At 51.7% G+C, this 22,541-nt stretch overlaps 5 protein-coding genes across 5 annotated transcripts; 2 read left to right on the forward strand and 3 right to left on the reverse strand.

Annotated features, from left to right (window-relative positions):
• Positions 1–180: 180 nt before the first annotated feature.
• On the reverse strand, positions 181–2,803 carry TGME49_226410 (EF-1 guanine nucleotide exchange domain-containing protein). The gene is made up of 3 exons (XM_002366253.2): positions 1,916–2,803; positions 929–1,173; positions 181–644 (listed from the first exon to the last, which is right to left on the reverse strand). The coding sequence occupies exons 1-3, from the start codon at positions 2,460–2,462 to the stop codon at positions 450–452; spliced, it is 987 nt and encodes a 328-aa protein (XP_002366294.1). The 5' UTR covers positions 2,463–2,803; the 3' UTR covers positions 181–449.
• A 1,124-nt stretch (positions 2,804–3,927) lies between these two features.
• Positions 3,928–8,978, reverse strand: LIPA (lipoic acid synthase LIPA). Its single transcript, XM_002366252.2, has 4 exons — positions 7,083–8,978; positions 6,047–6,264; positions 5,530–5,647; positions 3,928–5,003 (listed from the first exon to the last, which is right to left on the reverse strand). Exons 1-4 carry the CDS (start codon positions 7,830–7,832, stop codon positions 4,458–4,460), a joined length of 1,632 nt encoding a protein of 543 aa, XP_002366293.1. The 5' UTR covers positions 7,833–8,978; the 3' UTR covers positions 3,928–4,457.
• Positions 8,979–9,597: 619 nt separating this feature from the next.
• Positions 9,598–14,376, forward strand: TGME49_226390 (hypothetical protein). Its single transcript, XM_002366251.2, has one exon. The coding sequence runs from the start codon at positions 10,080–10,082 to the stop codon at positions 13,077–13,079; it is 3,000 nt and encodes a 999-aa protein (XP_002366292.1). The 5' UTR covers positions 9,598–10,079; the 3' UTR covers positions 13,080–14,376.
• Positions 14,377–14,902: 526 nt separating this feature from the next.
• TGME49_226385 (hypothetical protein) lies at positions 14,903–16,132 on the reverse strand. Its single transcript, XM_018780134.1, has 2 exons — positions 15,468–16,132; positions 14,903–15,199 (listed from the first exon to the last, which is right to left on the reverse strand). The coding sequence occupies exons 1-2, from the start codon at positions 15,589–15,591 to the stop codon at positions 15,051–15,053; spliced, it is 273 nt and encodes a 90-aa protein (XP_018636029.1). The 5' UTR covers positions 15,592–16,132; the 3' UTR covers positions 14,903–15,050.
• Positions 16,133–18,934: 2,802 nt separating this feature from the next.
• On the forward strand, positions 18,935–22,525 carry TGME49_226380 (hypothetical protein). Its single transcript, XM_002366250.2, has one exon. The coding sequence runs from the start codon at positions 19,785–19,787 to the stop codon at positions 20,919–20,921; it is 1,137 nt and encodes a 378-aa protein (XP_002366291.1). The 5' UTR covers positions 18,935–19,784; the 3' UTR covers positions 20,922–22,525.
• Positions 22,526–22,541: the final 16 nt, after the last annotated feature.

Here is a 22,541-nt window from a genome sequence, read left to right on the forward strand (position 1 = left end):
CGACGATTGAAGCCTACTGCAGCTACCAACCTATCTTGTAGAAGCGTAACCTAGCTTTACACGGCATCACTGGGCCACTTGTTGACTGCAGAGAATAGACGCTGCAAAGAAAGGTCCATGAGGTCGTCCTCTACTACAGTCTCGCGAACGCTTGTGCAAGTCCGAGACTTCACCGACGCCTGACAGAGGAGCATGCAGCGTAGCAATATATATACATGCCTTCCTTTAGCTGGCTCCTTTAAAGTTCAGTGGTGTACCGTGACACTCCGCACACAAGCGGAAGACCTAGACAGTGTTCTGTAAAGTAGCCGAACGTGTTTGAATACAAATACAAACAGTTACCAGTTTCCCATTGGAAACAAGTCATGACAATGGACGATTCGCTGTCAGAATAAAAAACGGGGCCCATTCTACCAGCACATCTGAAGCCTACACGGTTTGTCTCAATTTTACAGCTTGTTGAAGGAAACGATTTCTGCAGACTGAACGAGGCCGTAAGTTTCTTCGTCCTCGTCTTCTTCCTCGTCATCGCCCTCCTGACGCTTTGCCAACTTTTCGAGCTGCTCCTGAGTCATGCCAAGTGCCTCGATCTGGTCGACGATTTCGTTCGTGTTCACAATATCATCCAAGATTGTGCAGCAGAGCTGAAAACGAAAGAAAAGAAACCTAGCAAAAACCTAGAAGTGTTGATTTATAGATACTCATTTCCACTACCGACGACCTGTGCAAAATGTTCTACCAGAAAATAACGGCACAAACGATATGGCTGGGTACCGCATGTTCAGGCTGCATATGCGCGGTTGTGCATGTTGTCAGCTAGTCAAGCTTCCCGACTCCCGCGGATATTGTTGTCACACTCAGCGAATGCAAGTGAACACTATTCGATCGCACACACAGACACTGCTGATAAAAGTCACGCGAGACGCACCTGGAGTTTGTACAGTCCAAAGGCAACGGGGACCTTCTTGACAGCCTCGCCCCACGTGACACCTTCGATCTTGATCTCCTTGCACAACTTGGAAATCTCATCCAGACTGGTTTCCGCATCTGCGGGCTTGACTTCAATGACGAGAGAAGACTTGTTGATCACCTCTTTCTTCTTCTTACCAGCAGCCTCCTTCTTCTTAGACTCTGCAAGCTTCTTCACGGCCTCCTTATCGGCGTCGTCCTCACCTGTGTGGCGGCACATGAAGGTACACCAAAAAACCCTTTTATCGAACACGGAAAAAAAGACACTGGCGGACGCCCCGTCAAACCAAAGAGCCTACCCTTTGAGAAAGCCTCACTTTCACGGGCGTCGTTATGGCCCTACAGGAAAGAAGGGGGAAATAAACCACAGGGAAGACTGCGGGAGTAATCATCGATCAACATTCAAGAGGTGGATTTACGGCCTTCGCTAGATGACTGTGAGTGGGGGGTAAGGCATGGAAATTTCTGATGTTCGCACAACACGCACCAGAGATAAATGGAGGAATGGCCGAGATAAGTGCGTGGTGAAATATTTTTGTGGTGCCGCCCACCACTCGCGGTGATGGACAACCAGAAGAAACTCCATGGAACAGCCCCCAAAGATGCAGACTCCGACAAAGATACGAGTTCACACTGCAGAGTCTGTTTAGGAAGATAGTACGCTGCTACAGTTTAGAGGGGTTCTTCCCAATGCCGTTCTCTCTAAAGAAGCCAGTCACGGGGAGTTGACCCTATCAAATCATATGAAAGTTTACACACGACCGCCACGACGTGTCTGATGGCGGGACAATTTCAACTGAAAGTGCACCTGCGCGCTTCCGTCCCATGGAGGCGGGAACGCGAAGCAGGCTGTTTCACCAAGAAAGAAGACTCTCCTTTCGCCTACTTCCCTGCGCATCTATTTATTTAAGAAAAGGGTGCATTTCCTGCGAAAAAAAGCACTTACCAAAAAGATCGATATCGTCGTCGTCTTCCTCCTTCTTCGGCTTCTCGGCGCTCAGTTCGCCCTTGGGCCACGCCGCCTTCTGAACGGGGGAGAAATGAGAGACGTGACGGTACCACCGGCTGGCGTCAACGAACTTGGTCGCGTTCGGGGCACCAAGAAGTTTGGAGAAAATGATAGCGTCATCCTGGGTGGCAGAGTATCCAGTGATAAAAGACCGAGACGCGAGATATTCGTTGAGCTTCCCCACGCCAATGTCGCTCTTCAAGTTTCCAAAGTCAGGAACCACCATTTTGTCGAGAAGGGTAAACGCGAGGTGAGAATGTTTGCTTTTTTCTCGCAAAGATAGCGTTAAGGGTAGGTTGAGGACAACAAACGGACAACGGTCGACGAGCAAAAGTGTGCAAGTGAAGCCATCGAGGAAAAGCGGGCTCCGACCACGAGGAGACACAGAAAGGGCAGTGCTCGATGGTATACAGAGTCCCTCGCGCACAGAAGCCGTGGATCGTCCACCAGGAGGTGACGAGGTTGCGCAAAAACACGCTGGCATCTTTTCGCAGCGGAGACGGACGGAGGACCAGCGAGACGGCACTGCCGCCAGACAGTCGAGAGAGAAAACGGTGGCCAGCAACGAGTCAGCAACACGATACACGTGGAAGCTCTCAGCATATATTTCGGCACCCAGTTGAATCACCGCGCATTTCTGCAAAGTAAAATATAGCTAGTCAAAGGAGCCGGGCGCTGTGTCTGTCTTTTAACTCGATTCAACAGCCACAAATCTCGACCATGTGGGGTGATGACCTGAGAGCTCCTCGATTTGCGTTGCCTCGGGGACATTTCTTCTCGATAGATTGCATGTCCAGTCTTTTCTGGGGTACTTCTTTATCTCCAACGTGGTAACTCATAATTAGAATCAATTGTATCAGACAACCAGACACAACATAGGCTGTTGTGACGAGAAGGAATGGGTTCCGTGCCCCCCCCCCCGCGCTCCGGGGTTACCTTTTTTATGGTGCCCGTGGACATACACCCGCGCTTGAACGCAGTGCTGAGCCACTCCACCATACCTCTACGCAGTCTTCGCCGATGGAGGAAGATATCATGTTGAAAAACTTTGCCACTGGCAAAGAAATTCGGGAAACTGCTCCAGATACATTCGAAATTTTACTCAATCTCGCGCACTGCCACGATTGATATCCACGAGTAATTGATCCTCCCAAACGCATGATTGTAGAGGCGTCTGGTGGTAAAGACGCCGTCCGTATACTGCCTGCTACTTAAGGCTGAAGGCGATCAATGCAACACGAGCTTGCGTCTTCGACTTACATGATTTAGCTGCAGCTCTCATAGTCCCGAGGATGTGGAAGCGGAGCACCTAACTGCTGTTGTTAGCGTGATGCTATTACAAGGCAAAAGCCCGCCTTCTCGTGTGGCGAAACCAGCTATCCCCAGACGAAAACTGTGTTGGAGAAAAGTGTAGGATGCATGGGGAACAATTTTTTTTTGCCGTTGCCCTCCGAGGATACCCCTGCAGCATTCTCTGACCGTGGCCTATAAGAGGCCACATCTCTTGTGACAGAGTTGGATTCTTCTATGTTGCAGCTGCTAACGAGCTTCCGTTGTCATTGTATCGGTGTTACTGATAAATATTGCTGTCGGGTGAGTTCGGTGTTTATCGAATCCCATCTACCATTTGCTCGTCGTTGCTAATGGAACATCTTCCAATGAGTGCAAACTGTGGTTCCCCCTGGAAACTAGATCAGAATCCTGGTCAAGGCCACAGAGCCTCTCCCTCTCCCTCTGGGAAGTAACATTGGTGTTGGGATCCAGTTTCCAGACACAACATTCGGCCCGTGGATCATGGAGTGTTAACCCATTGCTGGTGCTTGCGGCTCACCCTTTGCTGGTACTTGCTGCTTCCCCAGAGGTTACCTGGGTCTCCCTCGTGGTTGTAATCACGTGAGCGACAACGTTTCTTACAGTATCCCTCTGTTCTAGGTGCACATGAAATAATTGGTGGTACGTGCGGTAGGGAATTCATCGTTTATAACAAATGCACACGTAAGTACCGTCACAAAGTGGTATGTAAGACAGGAGCATGCACCATTGAGCGTCTTTCCATCTTCCTTGACTTGCACGTGAGATGCAAAAACAAATTTGTCAGCAAATCGCAGTAAAAGCATGCTCCGCATAAAATGCATTGCATTTCATTCGATGCGGTTGTGCAAAGGTGCCATACCGTAAAGTACGCTTCTAAGTCAACACCCTTGAGCAAAACGTAGATTGGCAAAGGAGGAACTACGCTCGGCGCGAGAAGGGGAATATCAGGCACATTTTTAAGAGGACTAAATAGGTGCTAACTATCGGCTACACAATACAATAAGAACGATGCTCTCTTGCTTGGTTGAAACTGGTTCCATGCGTCCAGCAGCGACCAACCGTTTTATATTCCCCCTTGCCTTCCCTCTACACACTTGGAACAGGGAACCCGGCCCGCACACCGTGGTGTGCTCGTTCGATTCCTTCTCCCCAATCAAGTTTCCGGTCACGCCTCTTTCTCGTTTACTTGAAATGTTGTTGTTGTCCCTTTCAGTGTGCCGACATCAGCTTCCAGCTTAACCTGTTTCACTGTTTCACGTCGGCCGTGCTTCCTTGCATCATCAATAAGGTGCTTCATGTAGTACTCCCCTGCCTTGTAAGATGAGCGCACCAGCGGGCCACTAGCCACATACTTGAATCCCATCTCCTCCGCTATGTCTTGATATTTTTTGAAGGTTTCTGGAGTGACATACTCCACAACCCCAAGCTGTTGTTTTGTTGGTCGGAGATACTGTCCGAGGGTAACAACGTCGACGTCGTGATCTCGAAGATCCCGGAGAGTCCGAACCACCTCTTCTGAGGTTTCACCCAGGCCAACCATTATGGATGACTTTGTGAACAGCGACGGGTTGAACTGTTTCGCTAGGTGAAGGACACGCAGGGACTGGTCGTACTTCGCTCTCTTGTCGCGAACATAGGGCGTCAACCTCCGAACTGTCTCGATGTTATGCGCGTACACATCCAACCCCGATTGGGCGAGTGTTCGGACGGACTGCAGAACCATCAGAACGCCCGACAGAAGCAAACGAACCTAGAACGGCGAAAGGAAAACGGCTGCGAAAAAACAAAAGCGCCAATCCGGCAGCTCGGAAGACGCGCGCCGTTCTGCACCGCAGTGTCCTCAGACACCGGGGGAGCTGCTGAATGGCAGTGACGCCCAGAGGCGGCAGACCTAAAGCAAAGCAACATCTTGGTTCTGCCGAGACAAACGTCGACAAACACTCGCGACGGGAGCCAAAGACCGCGCATCGGAATGCATTCTATTAACGTGTACCCTGGGAGTTTCCAATTTATTTTTCAGCGATGAGCAACGAGCCGCTATTCTAAGGAAACGGTTAGACAGAAGTATCTCTCCGTAAAGCTGCTAACGAACGCTACGCTCTGCCCACGCGTCTCTTCGCTGTTTTCCACGATTTAGCAAGGCGGGCCGTGACACCAAAGTGCCACTGCGGTCACCACAATATAGACGAAACGTAGAAAAGAACGGACAGTGCCGGTGCACGCGCTCGGGAACTGACCTCTTCCATTCCTTGAAAGTCGGAGACAAGGCATTCGATGAGCATCGAAGGTTTAGCCTTCTTGACCAACTGGACTGTTCGAGCGAAGTGACCTGCACCTCCGTCGGGCATGTCATCTCTGAAACGCACAGAGAGGAAATAAAGCCGTCCTGATGATTGTGACAAATGGCAAGACCGGCGCAGACTGACTGGAACGTCCTTGTGAGAAAACGGTCTTTTCCTGTCTAATGCTTGATTTTTGGTCACCTCATCCGCGCCTGCATCACTCTCCACCTATATGCGTGTCTTGATCAACTGAGCACTGAGGCAACAAGCCAGCCTAGGTCTTCCATAAACTGGGGGACGACACAGGTTTTCCTGTGCGACATGCGTTCCCCCGCCGCTGACTACTGGGAGTGGCTGTTCGTTTTTTGGCCTCTCCACGATCAACAACGAGCAGATGCTCTGCCTGCCGGCATGTCGTTCTGTCGCGATCTAGACAAATTTTCTGATGCGCCGTCCGATGAATGTGCCCCACCTGTCAACGCTTGTCATGACCACGTAGTCGATGTCCCACTTGGCCACTGCGTCCGCCACTTTCTCCGGTTCCAGGGGGTCGGGAGGAGGCGGCTTGCTCGAAGTTTTAATTGCACAAAAACGACAGCCTCGCGTGCACGTGTCACCCAGCAGAATAAGCGTTGCAGTGCCTCCATTCCAGCACTCTCCGATGTTCGGACACTTGGCCTCTTCACAGACCTGAGTGTGACATGCAGGGACAGTGAAGGCGACAGGAAACGCGCCAGTAAACGGGAAATGCTGTCAAACAAATGGTCTGTGGTAGCCTGAAACTTCCTAGATTTCCATTTTGTTGCTAAAAGACAGGAGGCCGAAAGAGATGCTGCGACGAAAATAAAAAACCACATGCATGTTCACGCAGACGAGAGAGAGCCTTGGTTGCCGCTGCTCCCGAGCGTCGCGGGGGCGAGAACTCCGCTGACAAAGACGACTCCATACAGAGTGCACTGGTTTCTCGTTGTGCGTCTAAACACGAAGCACCGATCTGTAGTGGATACTGTTCGACGAAGGAGAAACACCGGGGCCCTTCCTTCCGATTGCCGCGCCGCCTGCTCTGCAAGCGCATCCCTTCCTAGGGTCACACTCCACATATAAGTAGACTTTTCACGGCTCGAAATCCCGAGCATCCCTGTTGCACATGTAAATGAAAAGATACATTTGGCAGTGTACGCTGGTATGAGAGCCCGAAGGACTTCGATTGTGGTCTAGACTTGCACTGTTTGGACCCTACAGGACTGCTTGAGACTGCTCTACAACGTGTCATATTTCTATGAGCAAGTGCTACGGTGTTCGTCTGCATGTGTAACGATTGAACACTATCCCTATGCCAGGGTCTCAAGATCACAACTCTGTCCGCGTCTGCCGCCCACTGGACTGAGTAGAGGTTCTGACTGCCTTTCAGTTGGTCCCACTTTTCGCACTCTGTCCCCCTTGCTTCACTGCACTTTCTCCAGGTTCCGCGGTTTCATTCCCCCTCCTGTTTCCGTTTTATTCCCCACCGTATGGAGGTCAAGGCCACGAATTTGTTTCTGCAGTTGCTGGTAGCGCGACTCCTCAGCTCCGCGAGAGGCGGCCTGTGGAGCTGGCACGTGGAACCAATCGGGACGGGGTCCAGCGGTGCTTGTCCCGACCCGGGGAATGACCTCGTCTTTGCTTCCCTTTAGCGGCAACTCGGGGTTTTTTCCAGACCCGCAAGACCGGCCCTGAGATCCGCAACACCCGGCGAAACGCGCAGAGCCGGCTGCCCCGCCCAAAATTCCAGGAGCGCACACAAGCGACCCCTGAAGGGGACGGGGAAGTGAGTGCTTGAAGCGCAGGACAGAGGGAGACAGAGAAGAAGAATAGGCCGCGGGAGGCACCCGACGCAACACGAAAGCCAGACTAGAAGGAGGCGGGCGAGGCGCGACAGAACCTTCCACGGACGACAGGCTGTCGGTGGGATAGAGAGAAGAAGCGAGAGCCGAAGCAGCGGCAGAAGGGGTACACGAAACTGACGAGACGCGCGAAAGAAGCGGGCCGAGCGACACTCTCCGGGAACACTGAGAAACACTCAGAGCTCCTGATTGAGACGCAGACAAGAGCGAAAACAGGAGAAGCGCCGTGATCGTCGGCAGTCGCCTCCGAGAAACAGGGGAAGCGAAATGGGAACTACCTGCGGCTAAGCCGTGCCCGAAAGCTCGTTTCGGCGGCCCACCCGGCGACGCGTCTTCGACCCAAGTGTCCGTTGGGAAGTCAAAGAAATACGCCATTTTGTGGCTCTCCCCTAGGGAAGGTGCGGGAAACAAAACTGTGGTTGCCTGGATGCGGTCCTCAGCCCTGGGCGGCTGCGAATCCGACGCGGTGTCCTCGCCGTCGCCTTCCTTGGGAGTTACCTGACCACACTGTTCCTCTATGGAATGTCGTGGCGAAGACGCATAGTAAAAAACGTGATGAGAGCTCTACGTCTGTGCCTGCTGATGTCCCTTGAGTGCACGTGACCCAGGAAAAAACGAAGGCGTGAAGAGGAGAAAAACGCCTCGTATCTAGCTGGCTCACTGCGTACTCAGAAAAATCCGACGAAAAAGATTCACTGAAGGTGGGTGACGCATGCGCCGCTAAACCGAACGAGCAGTGCCTGCATCTCCTGAGTGCCCGCCTGACCTAACTGTTGTGTGTGTTGAACCAGACACGGAACCGCAAGTACCCTGTTCGTCAAAACACGGCGGGGTGGAGAAGCGGTATAATGCACGGGGAAAGAAGTGGCGACCAGTTCAGTGTTTGAGCCAGCAGAAAGAGGAGTGGGAACGGCAACGATAGGCTGTTTGAGACCACGATCTTGTTCTTTGCCTGCTTCTCGAGCCTGCGGCAGACTGAGAAGAAGTGAGCGCTGCTCGCGCGGCACTGGAGGGACGAGGCGAGTTACGGAGACGCAAGCCATCGAGAAGGGCGGTCTTAATCTCTCTGGCTGTCCCTGCTGTTTACCTCTTTCACACAAATGAAGTGCGGTCTCGGGCCACCTCTAGGAAATGGAAACGCAGAGCTGCATGGAGCAACGGAAACTGCGTGGATCCACGCGTTCAGTCAGAAACTCTGGGGTCGACACGAAGCCGCTGCTGGAGGTGGCACGACAGAAGAAAATGGCCGGAGACGGCACTTTCATGAAGTTTCAGAGAAACTTCTGAGGTGATGCGGAAACAGAGCAGTCGGACAGCGCAAGACAAGCCTCCACAGAGAATACCCTGTGCAGCGCCTGTAGGATCCGAGACAGATCCAAGGAATATCTGCGGTGTAGAGCCCACCCACGATCTGGACGACCACCACACAATCTTCCCTTTGATGCACGGAAAGGGAAAAGGGAAAGCGAGAGGAAGCGCAGCAAGGACTTCCTGAGATTAGTTGCCACGGCAGTGCCACGCAACTGTCCGACAGAACTGACACAGGGAAAAGCGGCCCGCCAGCTAGAATCGAGGAGACGCTGCTTTCGTGGTCTGCGACACAGCTGGCGTCGCCGTGCTGCGATTTGCGTCGGAACTCGAACCCTGAGTCTACTGGAGTTGTGAGACAAGTTGTGCAACATAGCGCCGAACAGGACGATCTCCCCAATTCTGCAGGGTGAAAATCGAGCTAAAATAAAAAAAATGAAGCTTCGCGTCCAGTCCCGACGGAGGACGGTTGCCGCTGGTTCTGTACGGGAGACAAGAAAGACCAGTCGATATTAACAAGAACTTGTCTCGCATGCAGTGTCTCTTCCTTGCTGGCCGTCCAAACGCCGACAGAAATCTGTATCGTCCGTCAATCGCGCTCAGTCTGTTCCCTCTGACGGGGTTTGCGAAAAAAACGGTCACTTAAGATCACGGCGAGCACTCTCCTCCAACTCGTTCCTGCAGTACAGCTACCCGGGAAATGGCGTGGCGTTTTTGTCGTTGGCCCCCCTACAGTACACAGAAGCGCACGTTTCCGAAAATTGCCGAGCATGTACACACTGAAAAAACGGCACACATCTACCATTCTCCAGTTTGGTTCTTGTAGAACTTTCTCGGCTAACTGTGGTCTTTCATGTTCGCTCGCTCGTGCCTTTTCTGACCATTTTGCGGGTGTGCATCATTTTTGCTGAACTTTTCCACGAACGGATCCTTCGCGCTTTTTTCGTGTTAGCCCGTGATCCCGCGTTTTTTGGAGGGTACGAGTCTGTACTCCAGAACAAGAGAGACTGCCCTGCAATGCTGTCCATCCAGTCGTGTTATTTTCAACCACAGTCGGAAATGTGTCATTTGGTCTCTGCACTATGTCTGCTTGGCACTTGCGCGTCCGTGTAGTACTGGTTTGTGCGGGACGCAACTGAGGTGTCTGGACACCTGGTGAATTCGTGTATGAATCGTTTTCAGGGGCATCGTCTGTTTCCAGTTCCGTCACTTATCTTGCCATCTGAAGGTCCGGGTATGCCTCTCGATGTGTTTTTTTCTTTTCCGTTTCACGGTAGCTGACACGTTTGTGCGTTCGCTCGCGACTTGTTCGCAATGGGAAATTCCCAGGGGAGCGGCCGCAGCCGCTCGTCCGACAGTCATTCGGACGTCTCGCGCGGGAAAGACGAATGGATCGAACTCGATCAAGACGAGGCGTGCCGGTTTGTGTCTTTAGAGGCTCCCATCACTGACGCAGTGGAGTTTCCCTATGACAACAAGCCCGAGCACGGCGCCTTTTTGAATTCGCAGGGTCTTCGTATCCATACGTACTTGTGGTACCCTCAAGCGCCGCACAAAGGCCAAAAGATGGGGAACCCTTGTCAGGCGCAAAAGCAAGATCAATCTGGGGGAAATCAAGAGAGTGGCCTAGTTCATAGCCTTCCGAGAACGTCGTGCGGCGGCCTTGGTCGATCCTCTTCGTCTTCTGGCGCATGCGACGCCTCTCTGATGCCTCATCGACACTCTTCGTGCTCGCCTACCAGATCCGGTACGGCACTGAGCTCGGGAATGACGGTGCCGGCCTCCTCTACTCCGGTAGACTTCCTCAGAGGGAAGGCGAATGTTGCTCGGAGTGGAACTTGCGACCCTCCGTATCCGTCCTCACCTGCCTCCCGCTCGCTTCTTACTCGGCAAAGTCGTCTCATCAGCAGTGGGAGACGTGCTCTCACGTTAGACGCCCATGGGGTGGTCTGTGGGATATCACCACGACCCGAACAGGCGCTTCTGGACAAAGCGGAAGCTGTTTGTGGCTGCCGAGGAGTTATTGTGCTTCTCCATGGTTACTGCAACCACTCTCGGCTTGCCTGGCTCTACAAGCCTCTGCCGCCTGGCCACAGACGTAGAGACCCGACGGTGGTGGGGTATCAAACCGTCTTGGAATCTTCTTCGTCAGTGTCGGCAACCGTCACGTTAAATGGTTTGTTTAAACCTATGGCGGAAGAGCCCACGGCGGACTCTTTTACTCTTTCCGGTGTCCCCACGAGGACGGAGAGTGGTGCAAAGACAGCGGAGGGAAGAGAGTCTCAGCTCAAACCTGATCGACAGGGGCAAGCGGGGAACACCGCGAATGCGCCGTCGACGACTGGAGAAGAACAAACCAGAAAGTGCCACCGAGCTGATGGAAGCTCCGAAATAAGTGGGCAAGAGCGCGCGTCTGTGTCATGGCATGCTCAGTACCAAGGGAGTTGGGTGGAGGCGCTAAACAAGGCAGGCTTTCTGGTCGCGGCCATGGATTTCCAGGGACACGGCCTCTCTGAGGGCTGGCAGGGGAAACGCGGGAGTGTCAACCGTCTGGATGACTTCGCCGTTGATGTCATTCAGTTTATCACTATCATTCGTCGCCGCTGCCAATTCCTTCGTAGACTGTATAAACACTGTATGCACCAGGACGATGAGTACTCAAACACTTTCGTGGGAGTCAAGAGCGGCGAGGATCAGCGAATAGAATTCGAGCGACAAACGAAGAGCGAGCAGTCACGCCTCTGGAAGAGAGAATGCCAGGTGGCACCGACCTGTAGTGAAACGCAAGAGAGCAGAACTGTGGTGGGCCATGGCGGAGTTGAAGAGGAAGAACATCCTCCAATATTTCTCGTAGGTGTTTCCTTAGGTGGCTGGGTAGCTGCAAGGACGATCCAACTACTAGGCGATTCCAGAGCTTTAGCTCCTCTCTCTTCAGTTTGTGACCCCAGTGAACCTCTTCCCCCGTTCCCCCGCATCTTGATGCAAACCGCAGCTGCTAGTACACGGCACAGTGGCGCCTCTTCTGTTCCGCCTCCCCTTCTCTTCAACAATAATTTCACGCCCTCGATCTCAGCTTCTCTTGTCTCTCGGAAGCGACAGTCCTCTTCTTCTTCAACGACTCCTGGCGCTTCTTCGTCCGTTGACCAACCACTGGCGGCCCTTACCACTGGAGGTGTAGCTGGCTGCGTGCTTCTCTCACCGATGTTGGATCTCACTGTTGTGAAGACGACGACTAAGTATCATCTCTACCGACACTTGATTGTCCGTTTAGCAGATTGGACACCGAACGTCGTTGTATCGCGGCCTCATCAGAATGCGGAATATCCATACCTGGAGGCGTACTCGCAAAGGGATAAGTATACGTATAAGGGCGGATCGCGAATGCGAATGGTGAGAGAAATGTTTGAAGGAACAGACGCGATCCTCCATCCAGACTGTCTGGCCCTCATGTCTGACAGTACCTGCGGGGCACTGCTAGTCATGCACAATCTGCTCGATGGTGTCTGTGGAGTAGAGGGAACTCTGCGGCTCTTTCATGGTGCCAAGCGAATCAGAGATAGAAGCTTCCTCGCTGTGAATGCGTATGTGGACGGCACTTCTTCTATTCAGTGCCTGACACCTGCGGATCTCGTAAATGGAACGACAGCGGCAGTTGTGGGAGGTGGAAAAAACGATGCACTGCATGCACTGGCCTCTACTCTCGCTAAATGTGGAAGACCCGACGCGCTTCAGCCACTTCACAAGATCAGAGAAGGTGACAGGGCGGCGGGAGGAAGTATAGGTGACCGCGGGGAGACGCAGGCTGACGAGCCACGCGAACCGGCAGGTGTTGCATCAGCAGAGTGTCGGTGTGTTCAGCATACCCTGTCGGAGTGCACGTGCGAAGCATTTGCAAGGGAGAGGACGCGCAGCAGGCATCGTCCAGGCGCAGAGAATAACAATTCAGAGCCCGGCTCGGCAGTCGTGAATAAAGACGCTGGCACAGAGATTGTTCCTAATCAAACTCCTTTTAATGCACCGGCTGACAGAATGTCGGATCAGCGAGAGAGTATGCAAAGGTCCATTAAGGCGATCGGGGACAGCACGTCTTCTGCCATCAAGTGCCTTCCTTGTGAAGACGACGAAAAGCGTGTTTTACCGAGGAATTTGTATGTCGAATGTAACGTAGAAGCGGTGCTCATCGATAAGGTGCGGGCGTATGCAGATCCGCAGCTGCATGGATTGGACGTATACCATTCCTTCCCGTCGGAACCCGATGGCGGGAAAATACTCGCTCGTGTTCTGCAGTGGCTTTTACAACGTGCAAGACTCTAGCCTGACCACAGAGGGCTGGGAGAAGTCTTGTGGCGCGAGGCCTCCGGAGTGGAAATATACGCTGGAGCAACAAGGAATGCAAGCTTCGACGACGCACTTGAATCTACCGGATAACTCTCACATTGGCTGCTTCGAAGAAGTACATTAGAGGAACAGGAAAACGAATGAGGTGTTTCCCGCCCTGTCGCCACCAGACGAGAGCGAGTGGCCATGCCGAAAAAGACGCGCGTCAAGGAGGATTACCTGCTGGCTGTGGACCGCACACGGGGGATTCTGAAAGATGGCCGTGCTCAACGGACGTGACAGAATGAACTAGGCAAACAGACGGTAGAAGGATGCTGTCAACAGTTGCAAGAGGTTCCCCCTTACGTTGCATGCTGCTTGCCGGAGAAAGGAAGAAGAGCACGCGCTGAACTGACCCTGTCCACTTGAAGTTCGGGGACAGGCTGATTCCATTTGGTGGTTTGTACGCAATGTTGCGTCGAGTACTCTCGATTAGCATCGTTCTATTGTGGAATTACCTCGCCTAGAGTGACCACTTCGCTTGCAATTTTGTGGGGTCATGCAGTTGACAGGGGGCGGGGGGCTGCACGAACGGAAACGGTATCACGCAGTGATGGCTACATGGACCGCGGGGAATTCGATGTTGCTGGATGTTACTATTCGTCGTTGTGGCTGCCTCCGAATGATATATGTATATATATATATATATATGAGTGGCTGATGCCGGTCACTTTTGATTGCCCCTCGTATTTGAACCCCCTTTCGGGTCGCTGGGAGAATGCTTTTCTTCTGGGCCGGTCTGGTGTAGCGAATGCGGATTGCACACAGCGGAAATTGGGGCCGCAAACGCCGTTAAGCTTGCTATCCGAAGCGTATTTACTACAGGAGGGGTTTTGTCTTTTTTATTACTGGTGAGGTAACTTCCCACGCGACGTATCACCCAAGGTTGTCTTTATGGACAGAACTGTCTTGCACGTGAACCCATCGGTGGTTCCAGCTGTTGTGTTTTCCAGGAAGGGGAGTGCAACCTTTTACTGCGAGAATGGCAGTATGTTTTATAGCGCCCGCAGCCTTTAATTCACTTTTCAATCCGTGGTGTATGGCCTGTCACTGCAGATATGTGTGTTTCTGTCTCGGGCATTCTGCATAAACTGTCCGCACCAAAGGCACTGAGCACGTGTGTGCCTGTCTTTGTAAGTGTGCGTTTGCGTACACTTGTGACACACGTGTAGAGGTTTGTGAAAGCAATATTGTTAGCACCACAATATAAGACGGTTTGTCATCACCAAGAACAGCAAGAAATGATCAATCCTTTCTACAATTTTGATCAACTGGAAATACCTTAACGTACGGACCAGAGGCCGGCGTAGATCGTTTGGCGAGACTCTCCTAGAGCAAACGCACGACTCAAACTATTACCAGAATATTGGTCTGTACGCAAGTGGCACGCGTGTGTTCACATTGCCGCATCAAAGACTAGCCTTTGTCTCAGAGGCACGGAATGCTACGTGGCTTTTCTTGACGTGCCAGCAAGCCAGGGCCGTGCTCAAAAGGAAGCTTTTTTGTGATTAAAAAAAAGACTGTAGCAATACAAGGTAATGCTTCCTTTAACAGTAACTACTTTCGGGCGAGCCCGTGTTTGAGGACTGTTTTTTTGTACTAGAGACGCGCATAGGTCGCCGGAACTGGGAGTGGAAGGTGCGTTGCAGTCAGACCAGGGAGACAGATGCCGGCAGAGGGGGCACACGTTTCTGGGAGTAGCTACCCCCGTATGCTATTTCAAACGCAGAAGCAACTGTGTTCCTCGAAGGCGTTGGAAGGGAAACTGGTGAGCGATGCGCCTTCTCAGTTGCTTCTTTTGACCTCAAGCTGAGTCATCACGTGCGACTGTCGCCGGCTATTTGCTCCAGACACTATAAACTGTCTCGTTGATCGACGAAGTGGGCGGAATAGTTATCGTGTCTGTATTCAGTTGTGCCCGAAAAGCGGGGAATGAAATTCACTCGTTAAGCAAGCCTGGATATTCCTAGACGCGGTAGATATCCCTGGCACAGGCAAGCCCCTCCAAGTGAAGATGGGATCTCCAGGCGAGGTACGAGACCGAGAGAGAGATTCCCCTGCGTACACAGGCAACTCCATAGGATTGGTTTTGCTGCCCCCCCTCACCTTGTAACGAAAGTTGGGATTCTGAATGTAATAGTGTGCGGAATCCGAGCGCCTTCAGTGAGCGATCTTTCTCTGCGGAAAAACCTATGATATGCCAGCACTCCAGAAAGACGAGAGAACTCCCTTTCCATGAGCTGAGAGTAAGAGGTTACCACAGAAACAGTAGACTCTCTTCACAGCTTCACTGAGCGAAGCTAGAAGAACCTTGTAATCACGCACCAGTGACATTTGTTAGTTTTCTTCGGCCAAGATCTTGCCGAAGAAAGGAAAACCATGAGCCTGCTGCTATCTGAACGTGCGACTGTTTGTTGCTGGTACAGCCATTCACAAGGATGTTTTTCATCCGTGCTGTCGCGAGATTGTTTTATCGTCCCCTCCTATCTGCTGGCTGGTTTGTTGCCGCACTGCCAGATATACTGGGGCGGGTTGCAGCGGAAGTGAGGACAGCCTGGAGCGATGCGTTTCCCGGTCTTCGCGCTGCCGGTGCAGGTAGTGTGAGATGCATAATCCCCAAAATAAGAGCACTTAATATTCCTGTATCAAGCACTGGCATCCATGTCGTCACCGGGATCAGAGTCCCCGCTTCCGGTGAGGAACTCCTGGGCTCATTACCTACAATGCCCTTACGTTGTTCGTCTGCGTCGTGGCTTCCGCGTGAATATTCTGCAGTGGCAAACTCAGAGCACGAACGTCGAAGAGACTCGATGTCGTGCTGCGACGGGTCTAGGGCTGGCTGCGCATGTAAAAGATTTTTTCCGTATTCTTGCCTTGAGTCAGGCTTGCCTATGGTGGGGAGAAGAGGCAGGTTGCGGGATCGGAATCCGGGGTTTTCGCCGAAATGGAATACTACAGGGGATATATGAGGCAGGGCTTTCTCGCCGGTCTTGCTTTGGTGATGCCCTCGTGCTAAACCTTCCTTCGTGCACAACGCAAATGCCCGCAAAGCAATGGACGCGAATGCAGCCACAGCTGCTCCTAAAAGCAATCTGCTTGTTCTCAAGTACCACGTGCGACGCGTATCTTCCTTTTCTGGGACAACACTTGCTCGCCCTCGAGCTGAATCTCTTCGAACACGGTTCATGGGAGGATTGAATTTATTGATCGTGACCGCTTGCTGATCAAGAGCTACAATATGCTCAAATCTGGATGCGGCGCCGGAATCGTCGGAATTGACCTGGGTGTCGGACGGCGGGAGTACTGCACTGGCCAAGGTATTTGAACCGCTGGTAGCTCCTTCTTCGACTTTCCACCTAATGTGCTCGCTTGCTGTCCCATACACATCATTAGGCTTCGATTCTAATATCTGCTCTAGTTGTTCCTTGTTCCCCTCCTTGTCTTTGGGCAAAGCGTCTTCAGTTACACGAGCTGCCCCAGATGCGGACGCATCGTTCTGCTGGGCAATTGCATCTGGAACAGAATCTTCAGAGATCGCATCCATGGCTCAGCTTCTGTGAGAGTCCCCTACTTCAGGGATAAACGAAACACTTCTAAGAAGTACCAGAGCCGAGTCATGCCTGCTGGACAGGTTCATAAATAAGAGTTCGTCAAGGGAGTAAATACCATTTGCTCATCACCATATATGACGCGATTCCGTGAATAATCTCTGTGTGGCGCGTTCAGCGTGAGTCCTCAATGAGTGAAAACAGACTGAAGACAGAATGCATGAACACCGGATACAGAAGGAAAAGTATCCCGTAATGATCCATGTAGCCAGGGAGAAATGCCGAGAAATTAACAGGATACGGACTGTCAGAGAATGTAGCAGAAACATCACACATATCTTAATGCGGGTAACAACCAGGGTCAGAACTCGTACGCCGCAACACGTAATCGTGAACAGAGACTGTACAGTATCGTAGTGCGGCAACGCAGTTGTGTTTCCCTTGTCATAGTTTACTCGTGGACGTGTTGGAGGCAAAGCTCATTCAGGCTGAGAAATACGATCGGCACGAACGAGCAATGGAAGTCGTCCTCGTGTGGGGAAACCTTAGTTTTAAACGCAGAAAGGAAACATGGAACCAGATTATAAACGACCTGTCTTATTCGCGCACTCTTCTTTGACAGGAATGAATCCTTTGTCTTCCCTTCTGCAAACACAGCAGCGAAACATTTCTCGTTTCTGTTGGTTTTTAGTAACAATAAAAATACAGGCATGTTCGCCGCGATTCAACTCACATACCATTAAGCGGCGACGGGTGCGCATGCTGCCAAACGAGCCTCGATACGCGGTGAATCATAATTGTGGGCCCCCCAGAGTCACCCCGCTCCCTAGGTCCCAGATTCTGTGAAACTTGCCTTCGCATAGAACGTCACGAGGGACAGCGAAGGCACGATCCGGTTTCAGTAAGTGCGTGTGAGCATATGTACGACTGTACGAAAAGCCTTTTGCAGAAGAACTACCCGAGTTGATCAGTACTTCACCTGATCATATAGAGCAAGACACGAACCTCAAGACTTGAATGAGTGACTAAACCAGACTGTGCCCGTCATTAACTCTGGACTTGTTCTTAAAAGAGACGGAAAGGCAGTGCACACTTGGAGTCATGATTTCTCTTTTCAACGTACAGCAGACTTGTGATATCGTATAAAAAACCACATCGGGGTGTATCCTCGCAAAAGGCAATCCACAGGAGTCAATTTACAACGGACTCACAGGGAAGTAGAAGACGGACGGGTAACTCGATAACATGCAGCCTCATCATGACAGGCTAGAATGCGAAAAATCAGTCAGAATTATAGTCCAACTATGGGCAGGATAAGCATGCACCTTAAAGTGAAGCAGACCAACCATCAGCACACGTTTTCTTTCTCTTCGATTCAGCCCCAGTGTGCAACACTGCTGCAACACGGAGTCCAACCCCGGCCGTCTGGAGCTACCTGATCGACTGACAACTCATCGTGTGTAGCAGATCTATTTCTATTCACTATTCCCGAGTTTACCACACAATTCGGTGGCGTAGCGTCTCCTGCATACAGTACTGTGTCGGCAACACCCCAGGTCGGTTTCTTGAGTGCTAATCACACCTGCGGACAAGCCAGTTGCTCGTCCGTTCAGACGAGACATCCTCGTTTGTTCGAGATCGCGTAGCAACCTTGAATCAAAATGGTCGCTTCGGGAATTCCCCCTGTGAGCATCAGACAGTGTTTTTCCCCTTCCTGGGAACTTCGAAGCTAACGCAGAAACAGGCCTCCTTTCGCCTGGTGTCACAGTCTGGTGTCTCGGGTTCAGGGCAAACAAAAATCCAGTGCTAGGCCTCGTTACATACCGGTGTCTCCTACTCAAAGAAACGGAGCAGCTGCCTACGTAAAGAAGCAGAAAACGCCAATGAATAATGCGCGTAGACAGGTGAACCGTATCCGACTGTTCTTAGCTGACACTTGCTTTCTTGGTGAGAGTGACGCGCCTGAACTAGTGGTGGTGAAAACCTCTTTGGCAGAGACGAATCTGTGATAGCTGGTGGATTTGTGCCTTTCACTGTGCCCCACTGGAAACATCTATATCTGCACTTGACGTAGGACGTTACACGCCCTCCGAGAATAAACAGCTGTATAGACAACCCTGCCCTAAAGAAAATATCTAAAATACTGATGAACGTCGTGCAGCCCTGGTCAAACAGAGTTTGCTCATCGAACGAAACGTAACGTGAAATAACAACAGAGACTAGAAAAAAACTCTTTGGACAACCTGGGTGAGTCATGACATCACGTGTATCGGCTACGTCATCGAGGGTCGTGACGCAGATCTGTGGCGAGCGGTAGCAGAACACGTGCGTTGCAGGCCACACATTTGTTTAGTCTTTCTTGTTAAAGCCATGTTGTGTTTTTCTGAGCTAAAAGACAGGTATTCTCACTGCAGTCGGCAGGGAGAGACCGAGCCGAAACAAACGTAACAGATCCATCGAAGCACACCGAAAAACTACCAAACTTTTCTTTTCACCGTACTTAGTCACCCTCACAGGTACTACACTGGTTGTGGATTATAATAACCGGCACGCCCATCATTATCGGCACACCTTGCAAGAACACGGAAGCAGATCATCGTAGGTAGTGATGCAAGCGCTAATAGATGCATCGATACGTTATCAATGAAAGCGTTTTTCCCCGCGTCTCGGCGACCAGACGAAAGAGCATGCATACAACGCAATTGAGACGAGTCCGGGAGACGCCGCCGCGTACCCGAGAGATCCAGTAGCGTACAGCTGGGCGGAATTATATATTTTCGTCCTGCAAATTTCTTCCGTAGGCGCTTGTACGACTTTCTGCAGTGCCGCTTGGAAGGGGTGAAGGTACGCCAATTTTGCTGAGGCTCTGAGAGGCGCCGTGCACTGCCAGTCGTGTTTCTTCGGGGCTTTTAGAGCTTCCAGAGCATGCAGCGAGAGGCTCTGTTCACGCTCGTTGCGATATTTTCCACCCAATGGGGTTGATGAGCAATCCTGTTATCTGTGGATAACGGCAACTCTGGTTACTTTGCCCGCGACTACTGGGCCGTCGCTCGTGCATGTTTGGTTCCACAGCCATTTTTCATTTCCCATCGCAATGTATCCCCTGACTGTTTACTCGATTCTTGCTGTGGTTGGCCTCAGCCTTGTCTGCCGAGGGATTGCGACAGAGCAAGTGGTCGCAGCTGCCGCCAAATCAAACTCCGAAGAAACCGTTTCCACAGGAATCGGCGAATCTGCAGAAGCAAGCCCCGTTAATCGCCCCAGGCCGAAACCGCCTTCAGGTGATGCGAAACGTGCTAATTCCGTGGCAGTCGCGAATACCATCATCCCCCGATACGGGGAAGCCTCCGTCGATGACACACAGCGACGGGGTCTCGCGCGGGTAACACCGAGACCTCGACTCCGCAAGTCTCAGAGACGGTCCAGCTCACTGTCCAGACGACAGCGACTGTTATATAAAGTTGGCGCGGTTATAATTGCAGTTGTAGGGGCGGCAATAGCCTTCAAAACCTGGTATTCGAAGCGTCAATATGAGCTTCGTGAACGAGCGTTCTGTTACACGCGTGGTCGCGCTGATGTAGCACAAGCATTAGTTGATGGACTTCTGACGGAGAGGCACAAGGTGAATATTCTCATCAATCGTGCCCGGCAAGAAGAGTCTGAGGCCAAGGGTACTGCTGAACACCGGGAACTTGTGAAAGTACGGGAAGCTTTGGAAGATTTTGACGTGCTACTGGAAAAACAGCGGCAAAATGCAGAAGCACAGTGGAGCGAGTTATCTGCCGCAGCAGCTGAAATTGGCAACAAAATTGACGTTAGAACCCTTGTCAGAACTGACCCGGACAAAGCCCAGGCGTCAGAGGAAGGACGCTTATATCAAGCAAAACATTTCTGGCAGCAGCTCCAGCCGGAGGAGGAGGCACTCCGAGGCCAGCTATTACCAGACGTAGTCAGGTTGGAGGGTGAAGTCAGGGAAGCTCGCGACAGAGACCTTCCTTCATTGAGCATGCTTTATCAACAGTTGGAGCAAGCGAACCGTCGGAGGGTAGTAAGCACTGTGGACGACCAGCTGGAAAGACTCAATCGACAACTGCCGCACATGGTGGGTATGGATCCAGACTACGCCGAGGAGCACATCCTGTACACGCAGCTTCCTCTCAGAGGCCCCGCCTACGTTCGGATGTCAGAGGACGTACTGCGACAAGTACAGGCGGAACCGAAACAGACTTGAGCCGGATTAACCTTAGCAGGCCCGCTTGACCTGCTAGCTGCCACAGAAAACCAATAATGCAATGAGCATTACGCGTCTGCTGTACTGACATGTCGATCAAAGGCGACTGCGCTCTCGACGGTGGAGGACAGTGTCTGAAGCGAGATTTGACGAGTTAATTACCAAATACAGGCAGACCTGTGCGCTTGTCGGTGGCAAGTTGATGTTGATGGAGTCTAGCCGGACGTGTCGAATGATTTGGAGCGGGCACACGTCGAACTGCTCGAGTTATTCGGGGTTTGCTGCTGAGTTTCGGAGGCACTGTGACGCCCAGAATATCCATCTGGAACCCGCGATATGGGGTCGTCTCATTGAAGTGCGTTTCTGTGTAAAACATGGCGCCCCATTGGCTGCCACCTGAGCGCTGAAAATGACTGCTGGAATACGAAAACGACCAAATATTTATCAACATGTTTGGAGCGGTGAAAGGAAAAGTGATAAACACTGCGCTCGAGGAAGTTTTCTGCATGAATCGTTACCTGTCAGCCGAAGCCGTGGGACATACGATGTGTGACAATATCCCGGTGACACAATCATTGCCGTTTTTGGCAGAGCGATTGTGCCATCAATTTTGCTGGCGATTTGCGGATTTGTGATCTGTGTCACACTAATTGAAGAGAGAGCATTCCGAAACACAGGTGAAGGCGGTTTCCTTTTAGTTAGGGTCACGGGGTGGCTGGCATGGTCCTCATGTTCGGATATTTGCGTTTGAGGACAGTGCTGGTACACGTTTATTTTTGGGACAAGGGGGAAAAGAAGGTGTTTACCACATTATCCGAAGAGCGGTCCGAGGAGAAAAGGAACAGCGCCCTCATCGTCTGACGTAGAGTTTGGGCTGTGTGTAATGGCGACTGTGTTCAATCAGAAAAGTTGACGCAGAGGGCTTACTATGAGAGGTGGAGCGACGCAGCGAGCCATAGTTTTGTATCGTTGGATGCTTTGTGCATAGTTGTATTTTTATGTATCCGTAAACCTGCTCATCTGTGAGTGTACCAATGAAACACAAGCGTTCCTCTTCTAGGCTTTAGGGAGATATGAATGTGATGTTCGACTGTGTCTCGTCATGTCTTACGCTATCGATATACAGTGGCAGCACTATCTGGGACTCTTGGGTTGCGGTGCTCTCGTTGAGGTGCTATCCGTTTTCTGTCAAGATACGTCTGGACTTCAGTTGGCAGTCAAGCGGGTCGCCGCTGAGTGTTTTGTTTTTACGAGGTGATGTGACCTCTATTGGCGCTGCTTCTTGATGTTCTATGTGTGCCATTTATCCGGATATTCACTCCCACAGTCGCTGTCACAGTTGCCAGAAGCCAGCCAAGGACTGGCGGAGTATCGCACACATTTTGCCACCGGCTACATGTATTTTGGGGAAGTTGTGTACGTACCGGCTCCGTTGTGTTTCGTAGTACAAACAGCGCACAACTCCCCAGCGTGCTGCCGGGGACATCAAGGTCCGCAACTCATTTCAAGAGCTTTTTTTCTAGGAGACACAGAATCTACGGACCACGGGAACGATGTAGGTGGAAGAGGTAGCGCGTGTGGCTTATTCTTCACGTATCTAGGTTGACGTCTTCGAACAGT

The sequence above is a fragment of the Toxoplasma gondii genome, chromosome X (assembly GCF_000006565.2).
Source record: "Toxoplasma gondii ME49 chromosome X, whole genome shotgun sequence".
Lineage (NCBI taxonomy): Eukaryota > Apicomplexa > Conoidasida > Eucoccidiorida > Sarcocystidae > Toxoplasma > Toxoplasma gondii.